Source organism: Gopherus flavomarginatus, chromosome 3 (assembly GCF_025201925.1).
Source record: "Gopherus flavomarginatus isolate rGopFla2 chromosome 3, rGopFla2.mat.asm, whole genome shotgun sequence".
In the NCBI taxonomy this organism is placed as follows: domain Eukaryota; kingdom Metazoa; phylum Chordata; order Testudines; family Testudinidae; genus Gopherus; species Gopherus flavomarginatus.
In genome coordinates, this window is record NC_066619.1 from 76,089,456 (window position 1) to 76,113,568 (window position 24,113).

The 24,113-nt window shown below is 42.2% G+C and overlaps 1 protein-coding gene across 1 annotated transcript in view; it reads left to right on the plus strand.

Annotated features, from left to right (window-relative positions):
• The first annotated feature begins 8,453 nt into the window (after positions 1 to 8,453).
• TNFAIP8 (TNF alpha induced protein 8) overlaps positions 8,454 to 24,113 on the plus strand; it is an 84,919-nt gene continuing 69,259 nt past the window's right edge. The window contains exon 1 of the mRNA XM_050946004.1: positions 8,454 to 8,546. Coding sequence (XP_050801961.1) covers position 8,546 — 1 coding nt within the window. The 5' untranslated portion in view covers positions 8,454 to 8,545. The remainder of the gene's footprint in view (positions 8,547 to 24,113) is intronic.

A 24,113-nucleotide genomic window follows, 5' to 3' on the forward strand; every position in this document is an offset into this window, starting at 1 on the left:
TGCCATTGTTGCTGCTACTTTTTATAAATCATACATTTCTACTCTTGTATGTTTCTTGATATCTGACAATTTCAATAAGTAATTTGTGTGTTAGTAACAATCAAAGTGAGTTGTCTTTTGTTGTATTTGTGCCTTTTAAAAAGGACACTGTGAACTTAAAAGCTAGTCCCTATGAAAAATTGAGTTAAAAGCAGTTTTGGCTACTACTTTTGGCCTTGAGAAAGAGAGAGAGAGACACACACACAGAGACATTTGCTAATTTTTGTGCTTTTACAATCACTTTTTCAATTTTTCTCTTGTGGCTTTGTAAGGAACCTAATCAACAGGAAACTTAAGCACTGTCACATACACAAATGAAGCAAAAAAGTCATGTTTCTGTATTTAGTTAATATAGGTGTCATTTTAAAGTTAGTCAATTTTAAGTCAGAAGTGTGGAATCAATTTTTTAAACTTAGGGTGTGAATTGCAGTACTTAACGGGATCACATCCTCGTGTTGCTAGCCAAGTCAGTTCTCCGTTTCATGATCCAAAGCAGTTCGGCACTACTGCCTTTCTAATTGATTTGGAAGCCAAAACCCTCTTGATTATCTACCCACATCTTGAGATGAGGTCACATGTAAAATAGAAAACCATTAGCACCTAACTGAAGCTGCATACCTATAGAGCAAAAGATGCTGTCTGAAGGACATTTGTATTTATTATACATTAACGTGGCATGCAAGAGATTTTCTTGTTCTGCATTTTAGGAAACTTAGCTACTAATTATAGGAAATTAATACTTAGAACAATATTCAGCAAATATTGGGGTGCCCTTGAATTTTAAATGTTATGTACCACCTTCATCATATTCTATGTATAAAGGAAACTGCAAATTATACCTGGCAATCCTTATAAAAAGAGGGTAACAGTGTTCCAAGGGCACAGGGTCAAACCTGGAGCATGGTCAAAGCGTAGGAGACTAAGTATTTTATTTTTACTAGAAATAGCCAGGCCACTGCTAAATCACAGGTTCAGCACATTGAACAAATAACTTTCTAAAAAATAAAAAACACCTACATCATGTAATTTTCTTCCTCCCTTTCTTCTTCTTGCTCTAAAATCCATTTTTTTTGTAACTTGATACTGATTTTCTCTTTTGCTCATATTAACTCTATAAAAATATTTGGGTTTTTTTATAATTTTTTTCCCTTGTACATTACCACAATGCGTCTCACTGTCTGTCCCTATTCTGTATATCTGCCTTTTTTCTCTCCCACTTTTTCACACACTTGGTCTATTACTGCACTGACTTCTTTCTACTATCCACTTTCCTCCTCCCCCACAATCATGCCTTTCAACCTGCAACAGTCCAAATGTAGATCATCAGAACATTCCCAAAATGACATAACATTGATGTAGGAGACTTCAACTGATGTGAGATTCATTCCTGTAGTGTAAATAACTATTAAAGTTATTTAATTCTGAGGTAATTACCCAATAAATAGAGACACCAAGTTTGTAGGCAGTGTAGGTAAGTTTACAACAGTGATTCTCAAACTTTTGTACTAGTGATGCCTTTCACATAGCAAGCTTGAGTGTTGACCCCCTTATAAATTAAAAACACTTTATATATTTAACATCATTATAAATGCTGGAGGCAAAGCAGGGTTTGGGGTGGAGGCTGACAACTCACGATACCCCTCGTACTAACTTGTGACCCCCTGAGGGGTCCAGACCCCCAGTTTGAGAACTGCTGCTTTATGGCAACGGCCTTTCCTCCAAAATTAAGTACACTTGAGGTATGCTCAACCTCTCAGCAATAGATTCCACTTCTATAAAGGTTTTATTTGTAGAACAGTTTGAGAACCATGACTAACAGACAATACAGAAGCACAGAATAAATTATTTCTCCTATTCCACTGGTGTGGGGGCAAGCATGGATTTCCAAAAATTCATTCTCAACTTCGTTACCCTTTCTTCCGCTCCCTGCTGCTTATCTGCTAGCATATGCATCCTGAATAAAAAAAAAAAACTCCACTTCATTCTGTTGTGAAATCTAACATATCATACCAATGTTACTGCCAGCTCACTGGACCAGCAGGGAGAAAAGGCATGAGGCACCATTTCTGCACAATGCTGATATGAGGTGGAGGAACATATGTGTGGGGCTGGGGGGTGGGGTAGGCCAGAGGACAAATCAAAGACCCAACGAGACAAACCCTTGGAAGTTGGAAGGGAGCATGGGAACAAAGAAAATTAAAAGGAAAAAAACAAGAAACTAGAGTATGCTAAGTTCAAAACAGCCTCCAAGAAGCGGCACTGCCAGAGGCAACAAGGTAAGCGATTTCCATGACCAGGAATCAAACCTAAGTTGTGTTGGAGAAAGCAACAAAGCCTGATCACTAACCACATCACTGTGGCCAACTGGGGTTAATAAAATGTTATGATTGCTTATGAACTCATCTCCATCTGTGCAGATGGCTAGCTGATTGTGGGGTCAAGTGCAAGTAAGGTCCCCGGCAGAGTCAAGCTTCCATGGGGCAATCTTAGTGAGCCCTCTGTAGGTTTCTTGGACTTCCTGGTGCTTGGGAGAAATGCAGAGTTCCACCAGTACAAATCTGCAGTTCAAACAGGGCTCCTGGCATTGTGCGCTGACAAGCTTGCCTGGCTTCTGATTGGTGGAAACAGAGCCACACATGCAGTTCTGAGCCAGTCAGGAGGCAGAGTGCCCTGATCTGGGGTTCTAGGCCAATGGAAGTAAAATTGGACACATCTGCTTTTCTGTGCCCCAACAGGGGGACATTTTTTTTTCCCCAAAATAAGTGCAGCTAGTTCTGTGGAAGAGCATTCCTGCTGTTGCTTTCTGGCTGATCTAGGTGCTCAATTCTTGGCTTCTGACCTGTGGATGGGAAAATTTGCTCTAGCCTCATGGTCTACCACTTACCCTCCAGAGGTGGACTATTAAGGCTCTCCCCTACTTTCAGGTGTCAACTATTAAGCCACCCATGTTGCAGCAGAACATGGGATGAAAATGGTCTTGCCAAGGCATGACTTGCACAATCAACCCATTATTATTAGCCTCCTGGAAAGCTTTGAACAGCAGTTTCGGGAGTACTACCATGAAAAGGATTGGAAAACAGAGGCATGGATTAGAAATCCCTTTAATGCAGAAATGACTGCAAGTGCTGTTATGTCACTGACAGTGAAAGAAACATTAGTGGACCTTTCCTGAGAAAAGACATCAATGCTGAGATTTTCTAAGCAATCTATTGCTAACTTCTGGATTTCTGTACAAGGAGACTATCCAGATCCGTCATCTGCGGCTTTGAAAGCACTCAGGCCATTTTCATCCACCAACCTGTGTGAAGCTGGCTTTTCAGCACTGACTTGACTGAAAAACAAATACAGGTTCCATCTCACTGTTGAAGACAACCTCCATCTTTACCTCAGCCACACAGAGCCCTACTTCAAGGATTTGTGTTCATCAATACAAGCTCACCCCTCCCACTAGGTGCATATTTATTTTTATTTTTTACTGTTGGATAGAAAGATTGTCTTGTTATTGTCAATTAAAATATTTCATGGCTACTTTTTGTAGATACAGCCTTGTAATGCATATTTTATTTAAAATACTAACTATTCTGAGTAACACAGGGCACTGGGGTCATGTAGTAATTTTTCTTGTCAGAATGGGGATGCAGTGCAATAAAATTTGAGAACGCTAGCCTAGACTACCAGGGAGAAACCATGTGCATCAGTACGGCAGCTGTTCATACACCTGGGCCCCCATTAAGCGAAATGCAGTAGGGGAAAGCTTGCACTCCAGCAACCATGGGAGAGGGGTGACAAAATATGCAAGGGCCATAGCAAAAGACTGACTATGAGGATCAAACTCAGGATCTTCAAATTATGAAACTGACTATTCACTGTGCTAAGGAGGCTCTGCTGAAAGTCACTAGGTACTGCCTGCCATCTTGAGGGTCCCTGGCACCTGACAGCACAGCACAATTCAGCTACAGGGAAAACACAAGGACAGCTTGTCATTACTGTCCTGTATGTAGACACATCCCTCCTGGCTACCCTGCGGCTGGCCACTCCCCACTATGCTTGCTGTACATAACCAACCCTGCCATCCCTGAGGAGGAGGGACAATGTGAAAGCCTTCCATGACTGAGAATCGAACCCATGGCAGTGAGAGCACCAAATTCTGACCAGGGATCAGGGGCAAGAAACTCCCTGTCCGCACAATGCTGACACAGGCTGGAGTACCATATAAGTGAGATGGCAAGACAAGGACTGGCCACAGGACAGGTCAGAAGCCCATCAAGACCAGGCCCTGGAGGTTGGAATTTGAAAGAGAGTGCAAAAAATATGGAACAGAAGAAGAAAAAGAGGGAAAAACAAAAAAAGGGTGGTGGGGGAGACCTGAAAGGGAAAAACAAGAGGTTGTGGAAGCTCCTTCACTGGAAGTTTTCTGTATTGGATAGTTTAGGCCCAACAAATTCTACATCTTGGCAGGGGGTTAGACTAGATGTGATCCCATCTATCCCCATGGTTCTATGACAAGACACTAGAACACCTGTCTGAGGATGAAAGCAGCCTCCAAAGATCAGTCTTAGCAAAGGCACCAAAGCAGGGCCCTTGACCATGAACTGAGCCCATGGCCATGGTGCTGAGAGCACCAAACACTCACCACTTGACCATCAGGGAAGAATCATGGGCTTTGCTTGGGCAACTGCTCATACGTGAGGCAAAACGCAGCAGGGGAAAGTCTGTACTCCAGCAACCACAGGGGATGGGAAACCTGAAGGAGAAACGGTCATGGTGAAAGACTCACCTTGCCTTCTCTGAGCATGGAACTAAGAAGGTTCTGTCAGAAGGCACCAGGCACTGCCACCTCGAGTTCACTGGTACCTAAGAGCACATTACAGTTCAGCTGCAAGACAAAATAAAAGAACAGCTTGCAGGGAGGATTTGATTTAAATCACTAGTCAGGAAGACTCAATTTAATCATGGATTTCTACATGAAAGTGCATTCTTGTTGGTTGTTATAACCTTAATACATATTCTTCACAACTCAGAGCTAGATGTAGGTTTCATTTTTAAAAGGTACACACTATACATTTTTAAAGTGATTTATTTTGAAAACTTTTCAGATTACTTTTACAGCTATATCAGAAAAAGAATGATTGTTTGGTTATTTCATTTACCAAAGGTAATTGAAGCAGATATTTATGAAGTCACTGGGAGGTGAACTGTCTCCAATTCAACAGGTTAATCACTAATATTTGGAGGATTTTCTTGCCATGCTGTATTAGGAGGACAACATCACCAGACATTTAAATTGTTTTATTTAACTAAAAACAACAACGTTATGTATTCTGGATTTTTTTCTTCAACAGCAAACAGAGAATATTTTAACAAAACAAGCATATGAATTTTTGAATTTAGTTAAACAGTCAAGTTTTTGTTAAATATGTTTTTAACTAAAATTGTTAAATGATTTTATTTAAAAAAACCAAAAATTAAAATGACTGTCAGTCAGGTCAACATGAGAAACTTAAAATATTGGCTTCTGCAGCTAACTCAGTTGTCTTCACCTTCATTTTCCTGTTTGTCCATAATCTGGAAAAGAAAAATAAGCTTTCCTGTTTTTTTCAGGTCCCAAACGATCTCTCAATTTGGAATTAATTAGTTCAAAGGAAGAAAATATTCTTTCTACTCCAGCAGAAGAAGCTACTGTTGTTAAAAGTGAGATTATCACTTCAGCAGTCTCTGATTCCAAGTGCTGAAGTGACTTCCAGTTCCCTGGTGTGACTTTCTTTAAAACATCATCAGCAAACATATATTTCTTGACCGGTTCACCCTTAGCTCTGAAGTTTATTATAGTTGGCATTATGGAGGGATGACTGCTGGACGTCCATGTCATAGCCAACTCCTCTTCTTCAGTAGGTAAGGTTTGACCCTGGTACCGAGTATTGAGACCATTTGCAAGAAAATGAGCTGGAGATAGAGCTTGTCCTATTCGTTTTTTTAATGCTTGTAATTTAAGTTTTAAGATCTCACTCAATTCCTTCCAAATTTCAACAGTATCAGCAATAAAACAACTATTTATCTGCATTTTGTTCAAGGCTCCAGAAATAGGCTTCAGGCTACTCAGCATGTGTTCAACATTTCTCTTAATCCCAATGTTGAGAACTTCGGCTGTGACAGTGCCATCTATTTTTTCACGATTTTGTTCACAAACTGTCATCAGATTAGGCCAGTTCTTGATACAGTGCTCAAAACAGTCCACTACTGAGTTCCATTGTACATCTTGTGGGAGAGTTAGCTTGGTTCCTCCCTCTTTTTTTCAGAGCAGCTGCTGCAACAGTGGTTGTTACGGAAGTATTTTGCAATTTCAACTACATTAGCCTTTATTTCTGGAACACTGAAGTCTTTGGCTAGGAGGTGCAGCAAATCAGCACTGCAACCGTATGTTTTTAGCTTGGGAGACTCTTCATTCTCTTCTAAATAATTTCTTCTTATCTTGGATACATTTGCAGCATTGTTTGTGACCAAGCTGCATACTAGACATTTGAAAAAAAAATTCAGTTTGTTCTAGCTTTTACTGCTACTTCTAGTAAGTATTCTGCTGTGTGTGCATTTCCTGATGTATCAATTGTTTCTTTAAGGAAGACATTCCCTTCTTCTGTTGTCACATAAGTACATACAACAGGATCATTGAGGACATTGCTCCACCCGTCAAGACTCTGGTTAACAATTTTACCCTTTAGACCTTTTGCACACTGCTCAATTTCTCTTTCATACACTTTATCCAGCAATTTGCCTGTGACATCTGCTCTGTTGGGTGGACTGTATCCTGGTCTTAACGACTAAACCATGTTAATGAAGTGCAGTCTTATTAGTATGATTTGGACAATGGCCTTAGTTATGTACTGAGGTTATTTCATATCCAATTCTAAAGGGAATTTCCCATAGACTTACAACCAAATCACAAGTTTAACCTATAACGCATGATCTTGAGGATACCAAATATAGCTCTAGAAACACTAGAAAACATGCCTTGTATTTTCCTCTTCATTTAATTTAAGGATAAATGCAATTCATGTTCATTTTCAGACATTTAATCTGTATTTACTCTGAACACCTTTAGAACCTGTTTCTCAAGTTAGTAGCTCTGCTTGTTAACTGACATTCTTCATAAACTCATATCCTGTGGACTCAGTTTCACCCACTATCTTTAGTAGGGAAAGTATTTTTGTTAAAGCAGTTCAAAATTAAAAGAATGGGAACCTATACAGCAGTCAGATCATTCTAACCTGACAGCTATGAGCATGTGCACAGGTGGAGAGGAAAAAAGAATTTTTTAAAAAAAATCTTACAATATTTGTAAAATTTCAAAATCCCAGTTTCTTTTTGTACCTGATACTGTATTCGGTGTCACTCCTAGAGCTATTTTTTTGTTTTTGCTTGTGTAATTCTCTATTGAATGCAGGACAAATGGTGTGCAATGAAGATGTGAATACAATTCTTTTTATTGGTAATATTAGAACGATGTTTGAGGGATGCCAGGAGCATCACTGAAACGAGGAGGAAAACTCTAGTCAGAGCTCAGCATAACTGTGCCACAAACCAGTATCACCTGCTCTTCTTACAATAGCCTGTTTTCTTACTGGTCCTGGTAGGGTCATTTGGAATTCCTGCAAGGAGAGAAGTGAAGAGGTGAAGCACAGGCCAGACTTCAGCTGAATTGTAACTTTTAGTAAATGTAATTACATGACACAATTCCATTCACAAACTAGAGAGCACAGCTGTAACTATGCACGGTGATTGTGCTGAGCACTGCTACGGCTTGGCACGTGCACGTGGGAGAGCTATGGACGGTAAAGGACTGAGTAGACTGGTGCAGGTAGAGCAGCCCTGAGGCAAGGAGAGCTCGTGGGGTAGCTCGCTGAAAGGGGAGAGTTTCCGGGAAGCCAAGACCTTCCCTTCCACCCCGCTACAGTCCAGCACGCGCGCTCCTGCCTTTCACTCAAAAACCAGGGAAAAGCAGAGACTCTTGGACAACGTTAATGCCCCCACCCCTGCGCGCCCTCGCGGGCCCCGCTGGTTCACTGCCCGCCCCGTGTTCAGAAGTAGGTGCTGGTGTCTCCCACGCGCGCACCCCGCTGCCAGGCGTCCCGACAGCCCGCGCGGGGAGAACACCCGCGGTGCGGTCCGGCCCGGGCTGCCCACACCCAGCCCCATCCACATCCGGAGCCTCACCGAGCCCCGACTGCCGCAATGCCGGGTGGGAAGCGCCCGCACTCACCTGGTCCGGCCCCTCGCTGCTAAACCCGCCTCTGGGCGCTGGCCATGGCCCCGCCCCCGCGTGGCTGTGCCCGCCCCCCGGGGCTCTGGCCCCGCCCATGCCCCTTTGCGTGGGGAGAGGGGTGGTTCAGGGAGTTTCCCCCAGGTCCTGGCAGCTGCGGCAGATCCCAGCCAGGGCTCGAGTCGCCGCACGCGCTGCACAGGGACCTGTCTGCTCCGCGAGTTCGGTGCTGCTGCGCCTTCCCCCGCACACAGTAAGTGATGCCCCGGCCCGGGCTGCGGGAGGGAGTGTGGCCCTGTGTCCCTCCCTCTGCGGTGCCGAGGGGCTCGAGCCTTGCCCCGCGGCCGGGCGTGTGCGGGACACGCGGCGAGCTGCCCCAGCGGCGCTGGCACTGCCCGCATAGAGCCCCGTGTGTAATCAGAGCAGCCCTACCGGCATACAGCCGCTCTCCGGGTGATTTCGCCTTTTCTGCCCTGCCTGGGTTGGCTCCTTTGCTCGTTTGTTTAAAATCTAGTGAAGCGTCTGGGGGCAGTTTATAGCACACGCTGTGCACGGTTCCCTTCCCAGGAAATTGAGCTGTTTTAACTTGGTAGGCATCTGATTATTTGCAGATAAGCAAACACAGCAGTCAAGTCTTCCTCTTCTAGATCTTGTTTCAGTAACCTTGATAATCATGCGAGTCAGCCTGTTAAAGTCAATGGGGCGACTCGTGCCTAAGTATCTTGTTAGATTGGGGCCCTACAACCTGTAGCTTCTTCTCCTTCCTCTGGGAGGATCATTTGGGACTCTGTCCCCCTCTATTTGTTGGCTCCTTTCACGAGGTAGACCGAGCCCTCTCTTTATCATGCTGATTATTGTACACCGAATTGACTGTCACTCGATTCAGTTCTGACTTTAGAAAGGGAGGAGTTAGGGTCTGAGGGAGAAACCCCTTTAAAGACCAAATGTTGTAACCAGCCAACTTGTCATAAAAATTATGCTCAGGATGTAAGAGCTAAACATGCATGTATGTTTCCCATATTTGAACATAAATGTGCTTTGACAGAAGACAAGTATCAGAGGGGTAGCTGTGTTAGTCTGGATCTGTCAAAGCAGCAAAGAATCCTGTGACACCTTATAGCCTAACAGACGTTTTGGAGCATGAGCTTTCGTGGGTGAATACCCACTTCATCGGATGCATGTATCCGACGAAGTGGGTATTCACCCACAAAAGCTCATGCTCCAAAACGTCTGTTAGTCTATAAGGTGCCACAGGATTCTTTGCTGTTTTGACAGAAGACAGTTTTTCAAAGAAGTTGCCCCACTGGTTGCTAGCAACAGGTGGCAGAATATGTATGTAGAATGACTTAAAGTTACTAACAGAGAAGAGCCCGGAAAAGAGAGCTGCTAATATGTCCAGTCTGAGCTGGACTAACATTGGAGTTATCCATGTGTCCCTGGGGAGCAATGATGGGTCAAAATAAATTGTTGCCATTATTTTTTTTTAGCTAATTTCTAGTCTGACATGTTTATACCTGGAAACACTTGGCTGTTTTCTTAGCCATAAAAATATTTCCTTACTGAGGTGCCAACATGAAGTAAATAAGTGGTGCTATTGTTTAGGCTCTGAAATTTTTCACCTGTAGCAGCTTTGGTGGAATTAGAAAAATCTAGAGCAAAATACAATTACCAGTTGTGTTATTCAGCATATACATGTTGTGAGTATTTTAGTTGTTTTAAAGCTATAAAATCTTGCTTATTGAAGTTTATAAAAACTGTTTAAAGCTTACTTTAAATTTAATGGTTTTAGCTTGGGAGGATTTTTTTTATGCCAGAATTGTCTTGGGATAAAACTTTGAATGTTATAAATAAATTTGCGATAAGTAATTAAATTGCCTACCTCTCTCCTCCCCTTCCTCCCCTCTAAAGAAAACAAATTATTTTGTCTGGCAAAAAAACACCTAATGCACCCATTAACATATGTAACTTGCTTTTTTTGTAGATTTTAAGGCCAGATGGGACCATTATGCAGGAAGTCAACTTAGTCCGAACACAGCCCCCCCCCCCAAAAAAAAAAAAAAAAACTATATCCAGCTCATAACTTCTCCTTGAGTTGTCATGTATCTGTCTTTGAAAGTAACACTACCTGGGAGATGAAGTAGAAACAGCTATTTGTAAAATATAGAGTATATAATTGACTTATTGTGAGTTAAGGAGAGCACTTCAGAATTCAGTGCAAGGAGCTTTTTCTGTTTGGAAACTTAGACCTTTATCTAGACAGTTGTTAAAGGTATTTGCATGATCAGATTTTTCTCTCTTAAAGTTTACATAAATTCCAACAGCCTATGTGTATATGATGGAAATTATATACAAGCATACGAATAGTCAAAAGAAACCAAAAAACCCTATGAGGTATTTTTGTCTGTATAAAAGTTTTGCTTTACCTAATGTTGCATGACATTCTGAAATACTATACTTAACAGCCTACAGAAACTGCATACAAATTGTTTGCTCAGTGAAAAAAAACTGACTCATCTGGTATATAGAAAGAAAAACGTCCATTAGCTAGCTGGTTGTTGTGTTCATTGGTTGGATTAACTGTTAAAGAATCATTTATCTGTTGTCAGCTTTAAGTAGGAAATTCCATTTGAAAGACAGTCAAAAGCATAGTGGCGCCCTTACAACTGTTTCAATGGGGGACTAGCTTTTTAGCCTCTAGAGATCTAGACTGAAATCCTGTTTAGGTTTTATATGAAAAGAACTTTTGTGGTCTCAACCTAATCCCTTGTGGACATCACCAAAACAGCACGACTGACAGTATCTGTTCAGGAGGCCAGGGCACTAGTAGCAAGGGTGTTGCAGATCAGGCTGAAGTGCATTAAATCCATGTTAGAAAACTTCCACTAAGCCTACATGTTTTATGCCTGGTTCTGTCCCCTGCTGCTCTTCCCTTACTCTCACAAGCATTAAATCCACCAGTGCTTTAGAAAATAAAACTTTTTTTTACATTTACCATTGTTCGTAGTTTTAACTTTTTTATTTTATGCATTCTTGTGAAGAACTTTAACTGTTTGTGGTTTAAGTTTCATGTTGATATATTTAACTCTTCCAGTAATTAAGGAAGGGCTCATTAAAAAATATGATGCTAGAGAGACGATATAGTTTTGAGTCACTATGGTTTCAAGTCAGGTGGGACACAGTCTGGTCCTCAGAGCATGGCCTGGAAGTATCTTGTTGCCAGTGTTATGAAAAAAGACACTACCAGATGTTGCAGTTTTCAAAATTTAACTGTTCATCTTTTAAACAAACAAGCTAACACAACATCACGCATGTTACGCATATTAAGTACTTTTTTTGTGTTTAAAACAATGTTTAAAAGTTATTTTTCTCGTCTTCAATACATTCTTGAGATTGTTAACAGGTCAAATGTGTTGCTGGAAAATTGTTCATGCATGCTTGGTTGCAACTCTCCTGTGGAGCCTCCCTCCTCTGTCAAAGTAAGAGGGCCTAAAGGGGAATTGGAGATAAGATCCAAAGAAGCCAGAAAAAGGTATTGGCTGTAACGGGGGCGGGGGGGATCAGAATTTATATTTGAAGGATTGGGTAAGCTTAGAGGATTTGGGAGGTTTGTGATGGTGAATAAATTGTGCCATGCTAGAGCATTTCTTTTTTTCTTTTCTTTTCTTTTTCAACTCTGAAGTCAAATTTCATGTGAAACTCTGTTCTAGAGATCTAAGCAGAAGCACATAGTGCTCAGATTTCAAACAGAAGCCACCTATGGTTTGCACAGATGACAGAAAGCTATATACTCCCCTTCTGTAGTTGACATCAACTGACTAAACTTGAGCCATAGTGAACATAGTAAGTAAATGTCAGTTAGGGGAAAGTTCTTCTTAAATTTGTTCTGCTACACAGTGGGAAATAGTTCTTGTTTTAAATGACCAATGGTAGAAGTGTTGTTATCTCAATCTATTAAATTATGTGCCAGTCTGAGTGCAGTAAAATGCCTGAGAATCTGTAGTGAAAATATTCTGGGCCAGCACAACAAAACACCATACATACCAAGAATACTGAGTAACATATCAGGTGAGTATCTTAAACTAGTGGTGTCATGGTACAATTCCCCACTCTGAACCTTAGTGTCCAACAGATGGGGTACCAGCATGAATTCCTCTAAGCTCAATTACCAGCTTAGACCCTGTAGCGCTGCCACCAACCAGGAATTCCAGTGCCTGGTACACTCTGGTCCCCACAAAACCTTTCCCGGGGACCCCCAAGACCCAGACCCTCTGGATCTTAACACAAGGAAAGTAAACCCTTTCCCTCACCGTTGCCTCTTCCAGACTTCCCCTCCCTGGGTTACCCTGGAAGATCACTGTGATTCAACTCCTTGAATCTTCAACAGAGAGGAAAATGCACCTTTCCCCCTCCTTTTCTCTCTCCCTCCCAGATTCTTCCTGAGAGAGAAAGTAATCCTGACACAGAGAGAAATTAGCCTTTCTCTCCCCCTTCCCTCCCACCAATTCCCTGGTGGATCCAGACCCAGTCCCCTGGGGTCTCACCAGAATAAAAAAAAACAATTAGGTTCTTAAACAAGAAAAACTTTTAATTAAAGAAAGAAAAAACAGTAAAAATTATCTTTGTAAATTTAAAAAAAAAATGGAATAGGTACAGGGTCTTTCAGCTATAGACACTGGGAACACCCTCCCAGCCTAAGTATACAAGCACAAATTAAAATCTTTTCAGCAAAATACCAATCTGAACTCCTTCCAGCCAAATACACATTTGCAAATAAAGAAAAGAAACATAAGCCTAACTCGCCTTATCTACCTAGTACTTACTATTTTGAATCTGTAAGAACCTGTATCGGGGGGGTATCCTGTAGGTTGCTCACAAAGTCCAGAATGTTAGTTCCTGGAGTGGGTGTAAGCCCCTCCCATAGCTGCTTTACCAACTGTAATGGCCTTTTAACATCGTGGCCATACACAAGCTCAAATGGTGAGAACTCTAAACTGGGATGTGGTACAGCCCTGTAAGCAAAGAGCAACTGCTGCAACACTAGATCCCAGTCATTGGAGTGTTCATTCACGAATTTACGTATCATGGCCCCCAAAGTTCCATTAAACCTTTCCACCAGGCCATTGGTTTGATGGTGGTACCGGGTGGCAACCAAGTGATTCACCCCATGAGTTTCCCACAGATCTTTCATGGTCCGTGCCAGGAAATTTGTCCCTGAATCCGTAAGGATATCGGAGGGCCAACCTACCCTGGCAAAAATGTCTATTAGGGCCTGGCACACAGTTTTAGCCCTAGTGTTGCCTAAAGCTACTGCTTCTGGCCATCGGGTAGCAAAGTCCACGAAAGTCAGTATGTACTGCTTTCCTCTGGGGGTCTTTTTTGGGAAAGGACCCAGAATATCCACAGCTACTCACTGAAATGGGACCTCTATTATGGGGAGTGGCTGGAGAGGGGCCTTGACCTGGTCTTGGGGCTTTCCCACTCTTTGGCACACCTCACAAGACCGGACATACTTGGCAACGTCCTTGCCCATCCCCTCCCAGTGGAAGGACTTCCCCAACCTGTCTTTGGTTCTGTTCACCCCAGCATGGCCACTGGGATGATCATGGGCTAAGCTTAAGAGCTTCCCCCGGTACTTAGTTGGAACCACCAACTGTTTTTGTGGATGCCAGTCTTCCCGGTGTCCACCAGAAAGAGTCTCCATTTATAAAAGTCCTTGTTCTATAACAACTGAGAGGCGGTGAGGTGCTCCGTGCCACCACCCAAGCTTTGTGAAGGCTGTCATCTGCTTCCTGCTCAGCCTGGAACTGTTTCCTGGAGGTTGGAGACACCAGTTCCTCCTCAGACTATGGACTTCGGCTTGGTCATTCGGGAAGCGATGTAGGTGATGGGATTGGTTTCGTGGCTGGTGAACCGCTCTCCGCTGGTGCACCAGGTGATATTTCAGGCTCTGGCTGAGCCTCTTGGGTCTGGTTGTTTGCTGCTTCTGCCAGTTCAGGCTCGCTGGCGCCCTCTGGTGTTGGGGTTGAAGATGTGTTTGCAAGCGCTGGCGTCAGTGCTGGCAATGGTTCTGGTGCTAGTTGTGTTTCCAGGTCCGGGTCTGGGACTGGAAGTACTGTGGCTGTTGCAGTCATTGGGAAGGAATCCGGGTCCACTACCTCTGTCTGGGTCTCTGCTAACACAGACGGGGCCTCTGTGGATGGTTCGGGAACAGGGATGGGACTGGAAGCTTGCCTGGCTTGGCTGCGTGTAACCATTCCCACCCTCTTGGCCCACTTTACGTGGTTGGCCAAGTCTTCCCCAGTAGCATGGGGAAGTGATAATTGTTATAGACTGCAGAAGTCCACATTCCCAACCAGCCTTTGTACTGGACAGGCAGTTTAGCCGTAGGCAAGTTTACCGCTTGTGACATGAAGGGGTAAATTGTCACTTGGGCCTTTGGGTTGATGAATTTGGGGTCCACCAAGGATTGGTGAATAGCTGACACTTGTGCCCCCGTGTCTCTCCACGCGATAACCTTCTTTCTGCCCACTCTCAACATTTCCCTTCGCTCCGGGGGTATTTTAGAGGCATCTGGGCCTGGGGATCTTTGGAGTGATGGAGATATAATGAACTGTACTCGGCTGGGGTTCTTGGGGCAGTTGGCCTTTATATGTCCCAGTTCATTACACTTGAAGCATCGCCCAGCTGATTGGTCACTGGGCCGAGGTGGGTTACTGGAGATTGGTGAAGTGATAGAATAGGGAGTCGGCGGCTTTCCTGGGGTTGCAGGTGGGGTCTTGGGTTGTCCTCGGGTATAGGGTTTATTGTCTGTGTGACCCCTGTGATATTCGCTCCCCTTGCTAGTAGCTTTCTTCTTTTCTGTCACTTTCACCCATCTGGCTCCAATCTCCCCCACCTCAGTTACAGTTTTGGGCTTCCCATCTAGGATGTACCTTTCTATTTCTTCAGGAACACCCTCTAAGAACTGCTCCAATTGTATTAGGAGGTGCATGTCGTCCAGAGAGTTAACATTGGCTCCTGATATCCAGGCATTATAATTCTTTCCAATGTAATAGGTGTGTCGGGTGAATGACACCTCTGGTTTCCACGTTAAGGCTCTGAACCTCCGATGGGCATGCTCAGGTGTTAGCCCCATTCTGATTCTGGCCTTGGTTTGAAAAAGTTTATAATCGTTCATGTTCTCCTTAGGCATTTCAGCCGCCACCTCTGCTCAGGGACCACTGAGCTGTGGCCTCAGCTCTATCATGTACTGGTCTGTAGATATGCTGTACCCATGGCAGGTCCTTTCAAAATTTTCTAGGAAGGCCTCAGTGTCATCACCTGCCTTGTAGGTGAGAAATTTCTTTGGATGTGGAACAATAACTGGAGAAGGGTTGTTAGGGTTGACTGGAGCATGCTGCCTAGCCTGCACTAATTCCAGTTCATGCTTTCTCTCTCGTTCCTTCTCTTCCCTCTCTCTGTCTTTTATCTCCAGCTCTCTCCTGTGGGAAACCTCTCTTTCTCTTTCTCTCAGCTCCATTTCTTTTTCTCTCAGCTCCATTTCTTTTTGTTTTATTTCTAGTTCTTGTTGTTTCTTTTCCATGTCTCGCGTGTGGTGTGCGTCTTTGATTTGTCCTTCTGCCTCCAGTTTTGTTCGTTCCTGTTTCAGGGTGTCTTTGGTAGTCATGGTTTCTGCTTTCTTGTGTTGAGGCGCCCTCTGCTGTTTACTGCCTGAAATGCTGCTTCTCTGTTGCCTCCTTAGGGTTGCTTAGCAACAGAGCCTTTTTTTTAACTCCTTCTACCTAGCTATTCCCGACAGAGTTAGAAAGAAAAAAAAATTCATTTGCAAATGTGTTTTGCTGGTGTATGGTGACTCACAACTGGAGTCCCTTTGTTTAACAAAGATCCTTGTTAAACCCTAGTGCCTCTGCCTTCAGAGCACTCAGAAGGAAGAGACCAAAAAACCTGCAGACCTTTGCTTTTAACACAATCTCCTCTAGCCTGCTTTACCCACAGCTAGCAGGGAAAGAGAGAGAAAAAATCCTACTGGCTTTTGCTTTTAAACCCAAACCTCTCAGTCTGCCTGCAGATAGCTAGCAGGGAGAGAAATAAAAACTTCACTAGCGTATTGATCCTGATCCCACACGCTGCCTACCATGTCAGGGTACAATTCCCCACTCTGAACCTTAGCGTCCAAAAGATGGGGTACCAGCATGAATTCCTCTAAGCTCAATTACCAGCTTAGACCCTGTAGCGCTGCCACCAACCAGGAATTCCAGTGCCTGGTACACTCTTGTCCCCACAAAATCTTGCCCGGGGACCCCCAAGACCCAGACCCTCTGGATCTTAACACAAGGAAAGTAAACCCTTTCCCTTACCGTTGCCTCTCCCAGCCTTCCCCTCCCTGGGTTACCCTGGAAGATCACTGTGATTCAAACTCCTTGAATCTTAAACAGAGAGGAAAATGCACCTTTCCCCCTCCTTTTCTCTCTCCCTCCCAGATTCTTCCTGAGAGAGAAAGTAATCCTGACACAGAGAGAAATTAGCCTTTCTCTCCCCCTTCCCTCCTTTCTTCCCACCAATTCCCTGGTGGATCCAGACCCAGTCCACTGGGGTCTCACCAGAATAAAAAACCAATTAGGTTCTTAAAGAAGAAAAACTTTTAATTAAAGAAAGAAAAAACAGTAAAAATTATCTTTGTAAATTTAAAAAAAAAAATGGAATAGGTACAGGGTCTTTCAGCTATAGACACTGGGAATACCCTCCCAGCCTAAGTATACAAGCACAAATTAAAATCTTTTCAGCAAAATACCAATCTGAACTCCTTCCAGCCAAATACACATTTGCAAATAAAGAAAACAAACATAAGCCCAACTCGCCTTATCTACCTAGTGCTTACTATTTTGAATCTGTAAGAACCTGTATCAGGGAGATTGGAGAGAAACCTGGTTGCACGTCTGGTCCCTCTGAGCCCCGAGAGTGAACAACCACCAAAACTAACAGCACAGCACAAAAACTTCCCTCCCTCAAGATTTGAAAGTATCCTGTCCTCTGATTGGTCCTCGGGTCAGGTGACAGCCAGGCTCACTGTTCTTGTTAACCCTTTACAGTCAAAGAGAGAGAAATTACTTCTGTGCTTTTAACTTTTCTTATCTGTTTATGGCAAGTGGTTTTCAAACTTTTTTTCTGGGGACCTAGTTGAAGAAAATTGTTGATGCCCATGACCCAATGGAGCTGGAGGTGAGGGGTTTAGAGTATGGGAGGGGGCTCTAGGCTGGGGGAGGGACTTGGGGTGCTGGAGGAGGTCAGAGCTCTGGGCTGGGAGTGCAGGCTCTGGGGTGGGGCGGGGGATGAGTTTGGGGTACAGGAAAGGCTCTGGGTTTGGGGGGGCTCAGGGCTGGGGCACATGATTGGGGCATGGATTTAGCTCCAGCAGCTCCTGGTCAGCAGCACAGCCAAGGTGCAGAGGTAGGCTTCCTGCCTGTCCTAGCACTGCAGACCACGCTGTGCCCTGGAAGTGGCCAACAACAGGGCTGGCTCCTAAGCGGAGGTGCACAAGCAGCTGCGCTCAACTCTCACCCTCAGGCACTGCCCCCCCTCCCCGGAGTTCCCATTGGCCAATTTCTAGCCAAAGGGAATGCAGAGCCGATGCTTGGGGTAGGGGCAGCATGCGGAGACCCATGGCCCCCCTGCTTAGAAGCTGGACCTGCTGCTGGCCACTTCCAGGGCACAGCGCAGTGCCGAAAAAGGTAGGCCTTAGCTGGGCAGCACTGCCGACAGGACTTTTAACGTCCCGGTCAGCGGTATTGACCAGAGAAAAGCACCTCAGTGCCTGACATGCTGCGACCCAGTACTGGGTCGCGACCCACAGTTTGAAAAACACTGTCTTAAATCATCCCCCATGGTTCATTTGTTTACAGATCTTTTAGAGCTTCATATATTAGCTAGAACTAAAGGGGAATATCTAGATACATACTTGGCCAAAAAAATTAAAAAACTTTCTAAAGTTTGGCTTTCTGTTCATATTTGGACACCTGAATAATTAGTGAGATTAGGCCAATTGTCAGCATGCCTAAAGAAGTTTGTTAAACTGGTATATATCGCATGGAGAATAAACAAAATTAAGTGCCATGGGTTCGATGAGTAATAAAGAATGAAAAGCATTCACACCATAATCTGCATTGGTTTTAGAATGGAAACCAACAAAAGAGCTTTAAAAAAGAAACTTCTTAATATAAACTTTAGTTGTTAGTGAAATTGACATTAATTTTGTCAGTTTAAGTGCTAATATTAATTTCCCAGACAAAAACTATAGAACAGGGGTCAGCAGCCTTTCAGGAGTGGTGTGCCGAATCATCATTTATTCACTCTAATTTAAGGTTCTGCGTGCCAGTAATATATTTTAACATTTTTAGAAGGTCTCTTTCTATAAGTCTTTAATATATAACAAAACTATTGTTGTATGTAAAGTAAATAAGGTTTTTAAAATGCTTAAGAAGCTTAATTTAAAATTAAATTAAAATGCAGAGCCCCCCGGACTGGTAGCCAGGACCCAGGCAGTATGAGTGCCACTGAAAATCAGCTCACATGCCGCCTTCGGCACTTGTGCCACAGGTTGCCTACTCCTGCTATAGAATCATAGAACTGGAAGGGACCTCGAGAGGTCATCTAGTCCAGTCCCTTGCATTCAAAACAGGACTAAATATTATCTAGACCATCCCTGACAGGTGTTTGTTCAACCTGCTCTTAAAAATCCCCAATGATGGAGTTTCCACAGCCTCCCTAAGCAATTTATTCCAGTGGTTAACCACTCTGACAATTGGGAAGTTTTTTTCTAATCTCCTACCTAAACTGCCCTTCCTGCAATTTAAGCCCATTGCTTCTTGTCCTATCCTCAGAGGTTAAGAACAACAATTTTTTGCTGTCCTCCTTGTAACAACTTTTTATGTACTTGAAAACTGTTATCCCCTCTCAGTCTTCTCTTCTCCAGACTAAACAAACCCAATTTTTTCCATCTTCTCTCATAAGTCATGTTTTATAAACCTTTAGTCATTTCTGTTGCTCTTCTCTGGACTTTCTCCAATTTGTCCACATCTTTTCTGAAATGTGGCACCCAGAACTGGACAAAATACTTTCAGTTGAGGCCTAATCAGTGCAGAGTAGACAGGAGAATTACATCTTGTGTCTTGCTTACCATGCTCCTGCTAATACATCCCAGAATGATGTTTGCTTTTTTTGCAACAGCGTTACACTATTGACTCATATTTATCTTGTGATTCACTATTACCCCCAGATCCCTTTCCACAGTACCGCTATCTAGGCAGTCATTTCCCATTTTGTATGTGTGCAACTGATTGTTCCTTCCTAAGGGGATGGAGTACTTTGCATTTGTCCTTATTGAATTTCATCGTATTTATTTCAGATCATTTCTCCAGTTTGTCCAGATCATTTTGAATTTGAATCCTGTCCTCTAAAGCACTTGCAATCCCTCCCAGTTTGGTATTGTCTGCAAACTTTATAAGTGCACTCTCTATGCCTTTATCTAAATCACTGATGAAGATATTGAACAGAACTGAACCCAGAACTGATCCCTGTGGGACCTCACTTGTTATGCCCTTCCAGCATGACTGTGAACCACTGATAGTGACTCTCTGGGAACAATTTTCCAACCAGTTAGGCACCCACTTTATATGTTAAATTGGAGTTTAGACTTATGATTATGGATCAGTAATTTAGGCAAAATACATTACAGGAATGTTGCCATTATCCTCAGACCACTTGTTTTCTTCAGGATATGCAGTTAAGATTAAATTTAAAAGAAATGCCAACATGTTAAGGTATGGAAAATGCACAATTAAGGCACCCAACCAACCTTCACTCTATCCTATAGTGACACTATACTGCAAGTGTGTGCACCTTCATCATAATGTTTGTGGTGCCTGATTAGATTAAATTGATGTTTAAGGACACCAATTTTTTTTCCATTTTTCTTTTCCTTTACTAAGTCACCTTATGTCTGAATTTCCTGAAGAAAATACCTAGTTTTGGGATAATTGCAATTTCATTATTTCAGAGAAGACATTTGGTATTTTTCATAAATTTAAAGCTGAGCTGAACCTTAACTATGGAACTCTAAGCAAGCCCTTGCATAATTAGTGACTGTTCTCAAAAACTCAGTATTGTTTTTGATGGTACTGCAGAACTTGTGTAAACTCTACCAGCTAGTCCTTGCTTAAGTGCATTTATATAAACCAATGGGTCTGGATGCAAATAAATGTATAACGGTCCTTCTGCAGGATATTACGCAATGAGCATCCTGTGTTAGCCACAGATTAGAATTATCTGTACACAATGTATTTAAAGAGACATGCTGATACGGAAAGAGCCATCAATCGTTTGATTTCTTTAGACTTTAACCGCTTGACAGGAGTGTGTTTATGGGGAAACCACATTACTACTCTGACAAATAGGGGGCCGCACAAGATAAGAGATCTGAACAAGCGTGGAGAAACTCCTAGAATAAGATACATATATCGCAAATTAGGCAACCCAAAACAAAGTTATAAGATGTGGTTTGATGTGAAATTCATCAATAGAAATAGAAAGTTTTGCTGCAACAATGAATGATTCAAAAGCCAAATCAACTTTAATCATTTAAAAAGTTTTCAACTTACTACGTATTTTTTTATATTATTTATACAAAATAGACCGTTGCTGATAAGCAGCCATATTGCCTTTGTGGTAAACTATAGAAGTTTTGACATTTTACAAATGTGGTGGTACAATGGATTATTCCCTTTGCCTTCTTCCTCTGGGTTAAAATTCTAGTTTAATTACAAGTGAAAGATGAGTTTGGCCTCAGTCTGGTTTGCTGCCTCTAGTTCGTTCAAATCAAAAAAACCATAGAAAAAAATGTTGTCTGGTCAAGAAGTTTAGACAGGCCACTGCAAGTCATTTAAATGTACTATGCTGTGTTGTAGCAGTGTTGATCCCAGGACATTAGAGAGACAAGATGGATGAGGTAATATCTTTTATTGGACCAACTTTGTCAGTGAGAGAGACAAGCTTATGAGCTTACACAGAGTTTTTCAGTTATGTAGGGAAGCTATGCTCCCTATGTTTAGCTGAGTCAGTATTTAATTTGTCTCTAGTTTTACTAAGCACTAATCTCACTTGCAAACTTCGTTAATGTTAGCTGTCTTACTATAAGATTGGACTATGCATTTACACACTACACAGAACATACAAATTCATAAATTATGTAAGTAATGTTTTCTAAAAGCTTAAAAAAAGAAAAGAAGCAAGTATACTTTTAAACCCCAAGGTGATGAGAAAAAACAACCAACAGCAAGGAATCAAAGGTAAGGATAACACTCAACATCTGATGCAGTTAGCACCTGAGGTGCTATCTCTCAAATGAGGTCCCTTCTGCTGTTCTTTGGTGGCTATCCAGGTGCTTAAATTTAGGGGATAACCACAGCATCCTGGCCAGTATTTCTTGAACTAAGTAAAACAGGTCCTAGGTTCAAGGGGGCATGCAAACTGATGGGAATATAGAACTAAATTGTATATATGTTATATATAATTTTTAAAAAGTAAATGGTGTGTTCTAAGGATAACACTTCACAGTTCAGTGTGAAGATGGTTTGGTATTTTTCTATCGAGAAACTTAAGCAAATAAACTGTTCTCCTTATTGTTGTGGTGCTAAAAAGAAGTGTCAGATGCAAATGGATCCTACAGTAAATCTCAGTTGAGAATTTTTATTACCTGGTTGCTAGATGAGATACTGGTAATACATTAAATATTAATTGAAAATTTGGTTATGAGTGGGTAATTTCAGCCTAGAAAGCATAGACTATGTGTATTCCCTTCCCAGTACATATGCATCACTCCCAGTAGTCTTTAATGAGCACTAAATTCTCATGAACTGAGAGACAATCCCTTAATGTATAAACTCTACTCTTTAGCAATGTGACTGTCCTATGTACCCAGTTTAAAATCTCAAGCCTGTACCTAACATTGTTAGCTTGTTTTTAAAAAAAAAAAAAAAAAAAAAAAAGGTTGACATCTTTTGAATGTTAATTAAGAAGTTCAACTTGCATTGTAAAGTCAACAAAGCTTCAAACTTGAGATAACTCATGAATGCCTGAATGTACTGAACATGGATGACATCTGGTCATGTTCATGTTGTTTTGGATGTGTGATAAAAGTTCAGTTTTTTCCCCTTTTGGTAAGGTATTCATTAGACAAGTATTCAGAAAAAGATAAAAATCTATTGTGATGTTGTACAAAAAGTACACAGGCATGGTAGCCTCTGATGACTTTTAACACTTTTCAAAACCAGCCTTGATTGAGAGTGACGGTTGTTAACAGTCTGGCAGTGGTTTGATTGAATATGTGAGATGAGCTGGGCTCAGTCCAGATCTTGTGCAAAACCATCCTTATGTTTAGTACTAATAGCCACCCTCACAGGTCTAGCAATCTAAAGTTAAGTTTAATACAGGTTGACTAGCAGCTTGGCACGATATATTGAAGGAGTAGGAAATAGACTATATCAATCCTTGGTGCCTTTCAATGTAGGGAAGGAGTAGTTGGTACATTTCTGCAGTGTATTGGAATGTTCGCTCTCACTCGCAGTTGCTCTAATTTTGTTTTTATTGTAGTTTAACATTACTGTTTATATAGCAAGATCCCTATGAGATGTTAGGTTCAATATTAGTCCAGAAAATCCTGCATTCTGATCAGTCAAAAAACTCACATGCCTCATTTTAAATATTTTCTGCTTAAAAGGTCAAGACTGATAGAGATCTTGATGGTAGAAAAAAACAGAGACTTACTAAGAGCTGAACAGCATAAAAGATTACCCCCCCCCCCCAAAAAAAACCCTTACTTCAACTGAAAAGAAAAATGTGAAAAGGGATGACTAGACACTGAAATAGTATCTGCTCTCGTGTTTGTCATGATGGTCATAGCATGGCTTTGAACACCAATCTTATTGCTTCCATGATCACTTTAACTTGCTTTTAAGGGAAAAGAATCCAGAAGTAACTCACTTCATTTTTGCTCAAGTGTGACAGCTATATGAGAAACACAACTAAGTGCTGTGCTCATTTTAAGGAAGTGGTCTTGAATGAGAGGTTCAGGAAACGGAAGAGCAAACTGAACTGCTGATAAACTTTGCATGCTAAAATTTAAGTGGCTTTTGTTAAGGTATTGGTTTTTTTAAAATTGTTGTTGAAAATTTTTTACTACCCTACTTAGATATCATCATTTAGTATCTTCATCTGATATTTGCTGTTGGAGATTCACGTTGTGATTTTGTTTAAATATTTGTATAGGACACTTCCGAGGTGGTATTTGTACTCCAAACAATAGCCATATTAAGAAATAGTTTTAGGTCAAACATATCTTACGTGGCCTTTTTCTTCACTTGCTGAACAGAAAAAAGTCTTAGCAGTGGGCCAGATTATCCTCGCCCAGCCACTGCTGTGAATTCTTCTTACAGAAAGGAGCAGAGTATGTTTGAGTAAAAGGTGCTAATACATAGGAAAAGACTCATATTCAGGAATGGTATTTAAACGTGCTTAATTTTAAATGTGTTTAAGTCTCACTGAAATTTAAAGCTATAGATGTGAATCTAGTCCTGCACTGACTCCACCCCAGCCCTGCCCCCATTCCAACACCTTCCCGAAAGTCCCTGCCCCAACTTTGCCTCCTCCCTGCCCCATTGGACTCCTTCCCCAAATCCCCACCCTGGCCCCGCCTCTTCCCCAAGCGCGCTGCGTTTCCCGCTTCCCCCCTTCCTCCCAGCGCTTGCCACCACAAAACAGCTGTTTCATG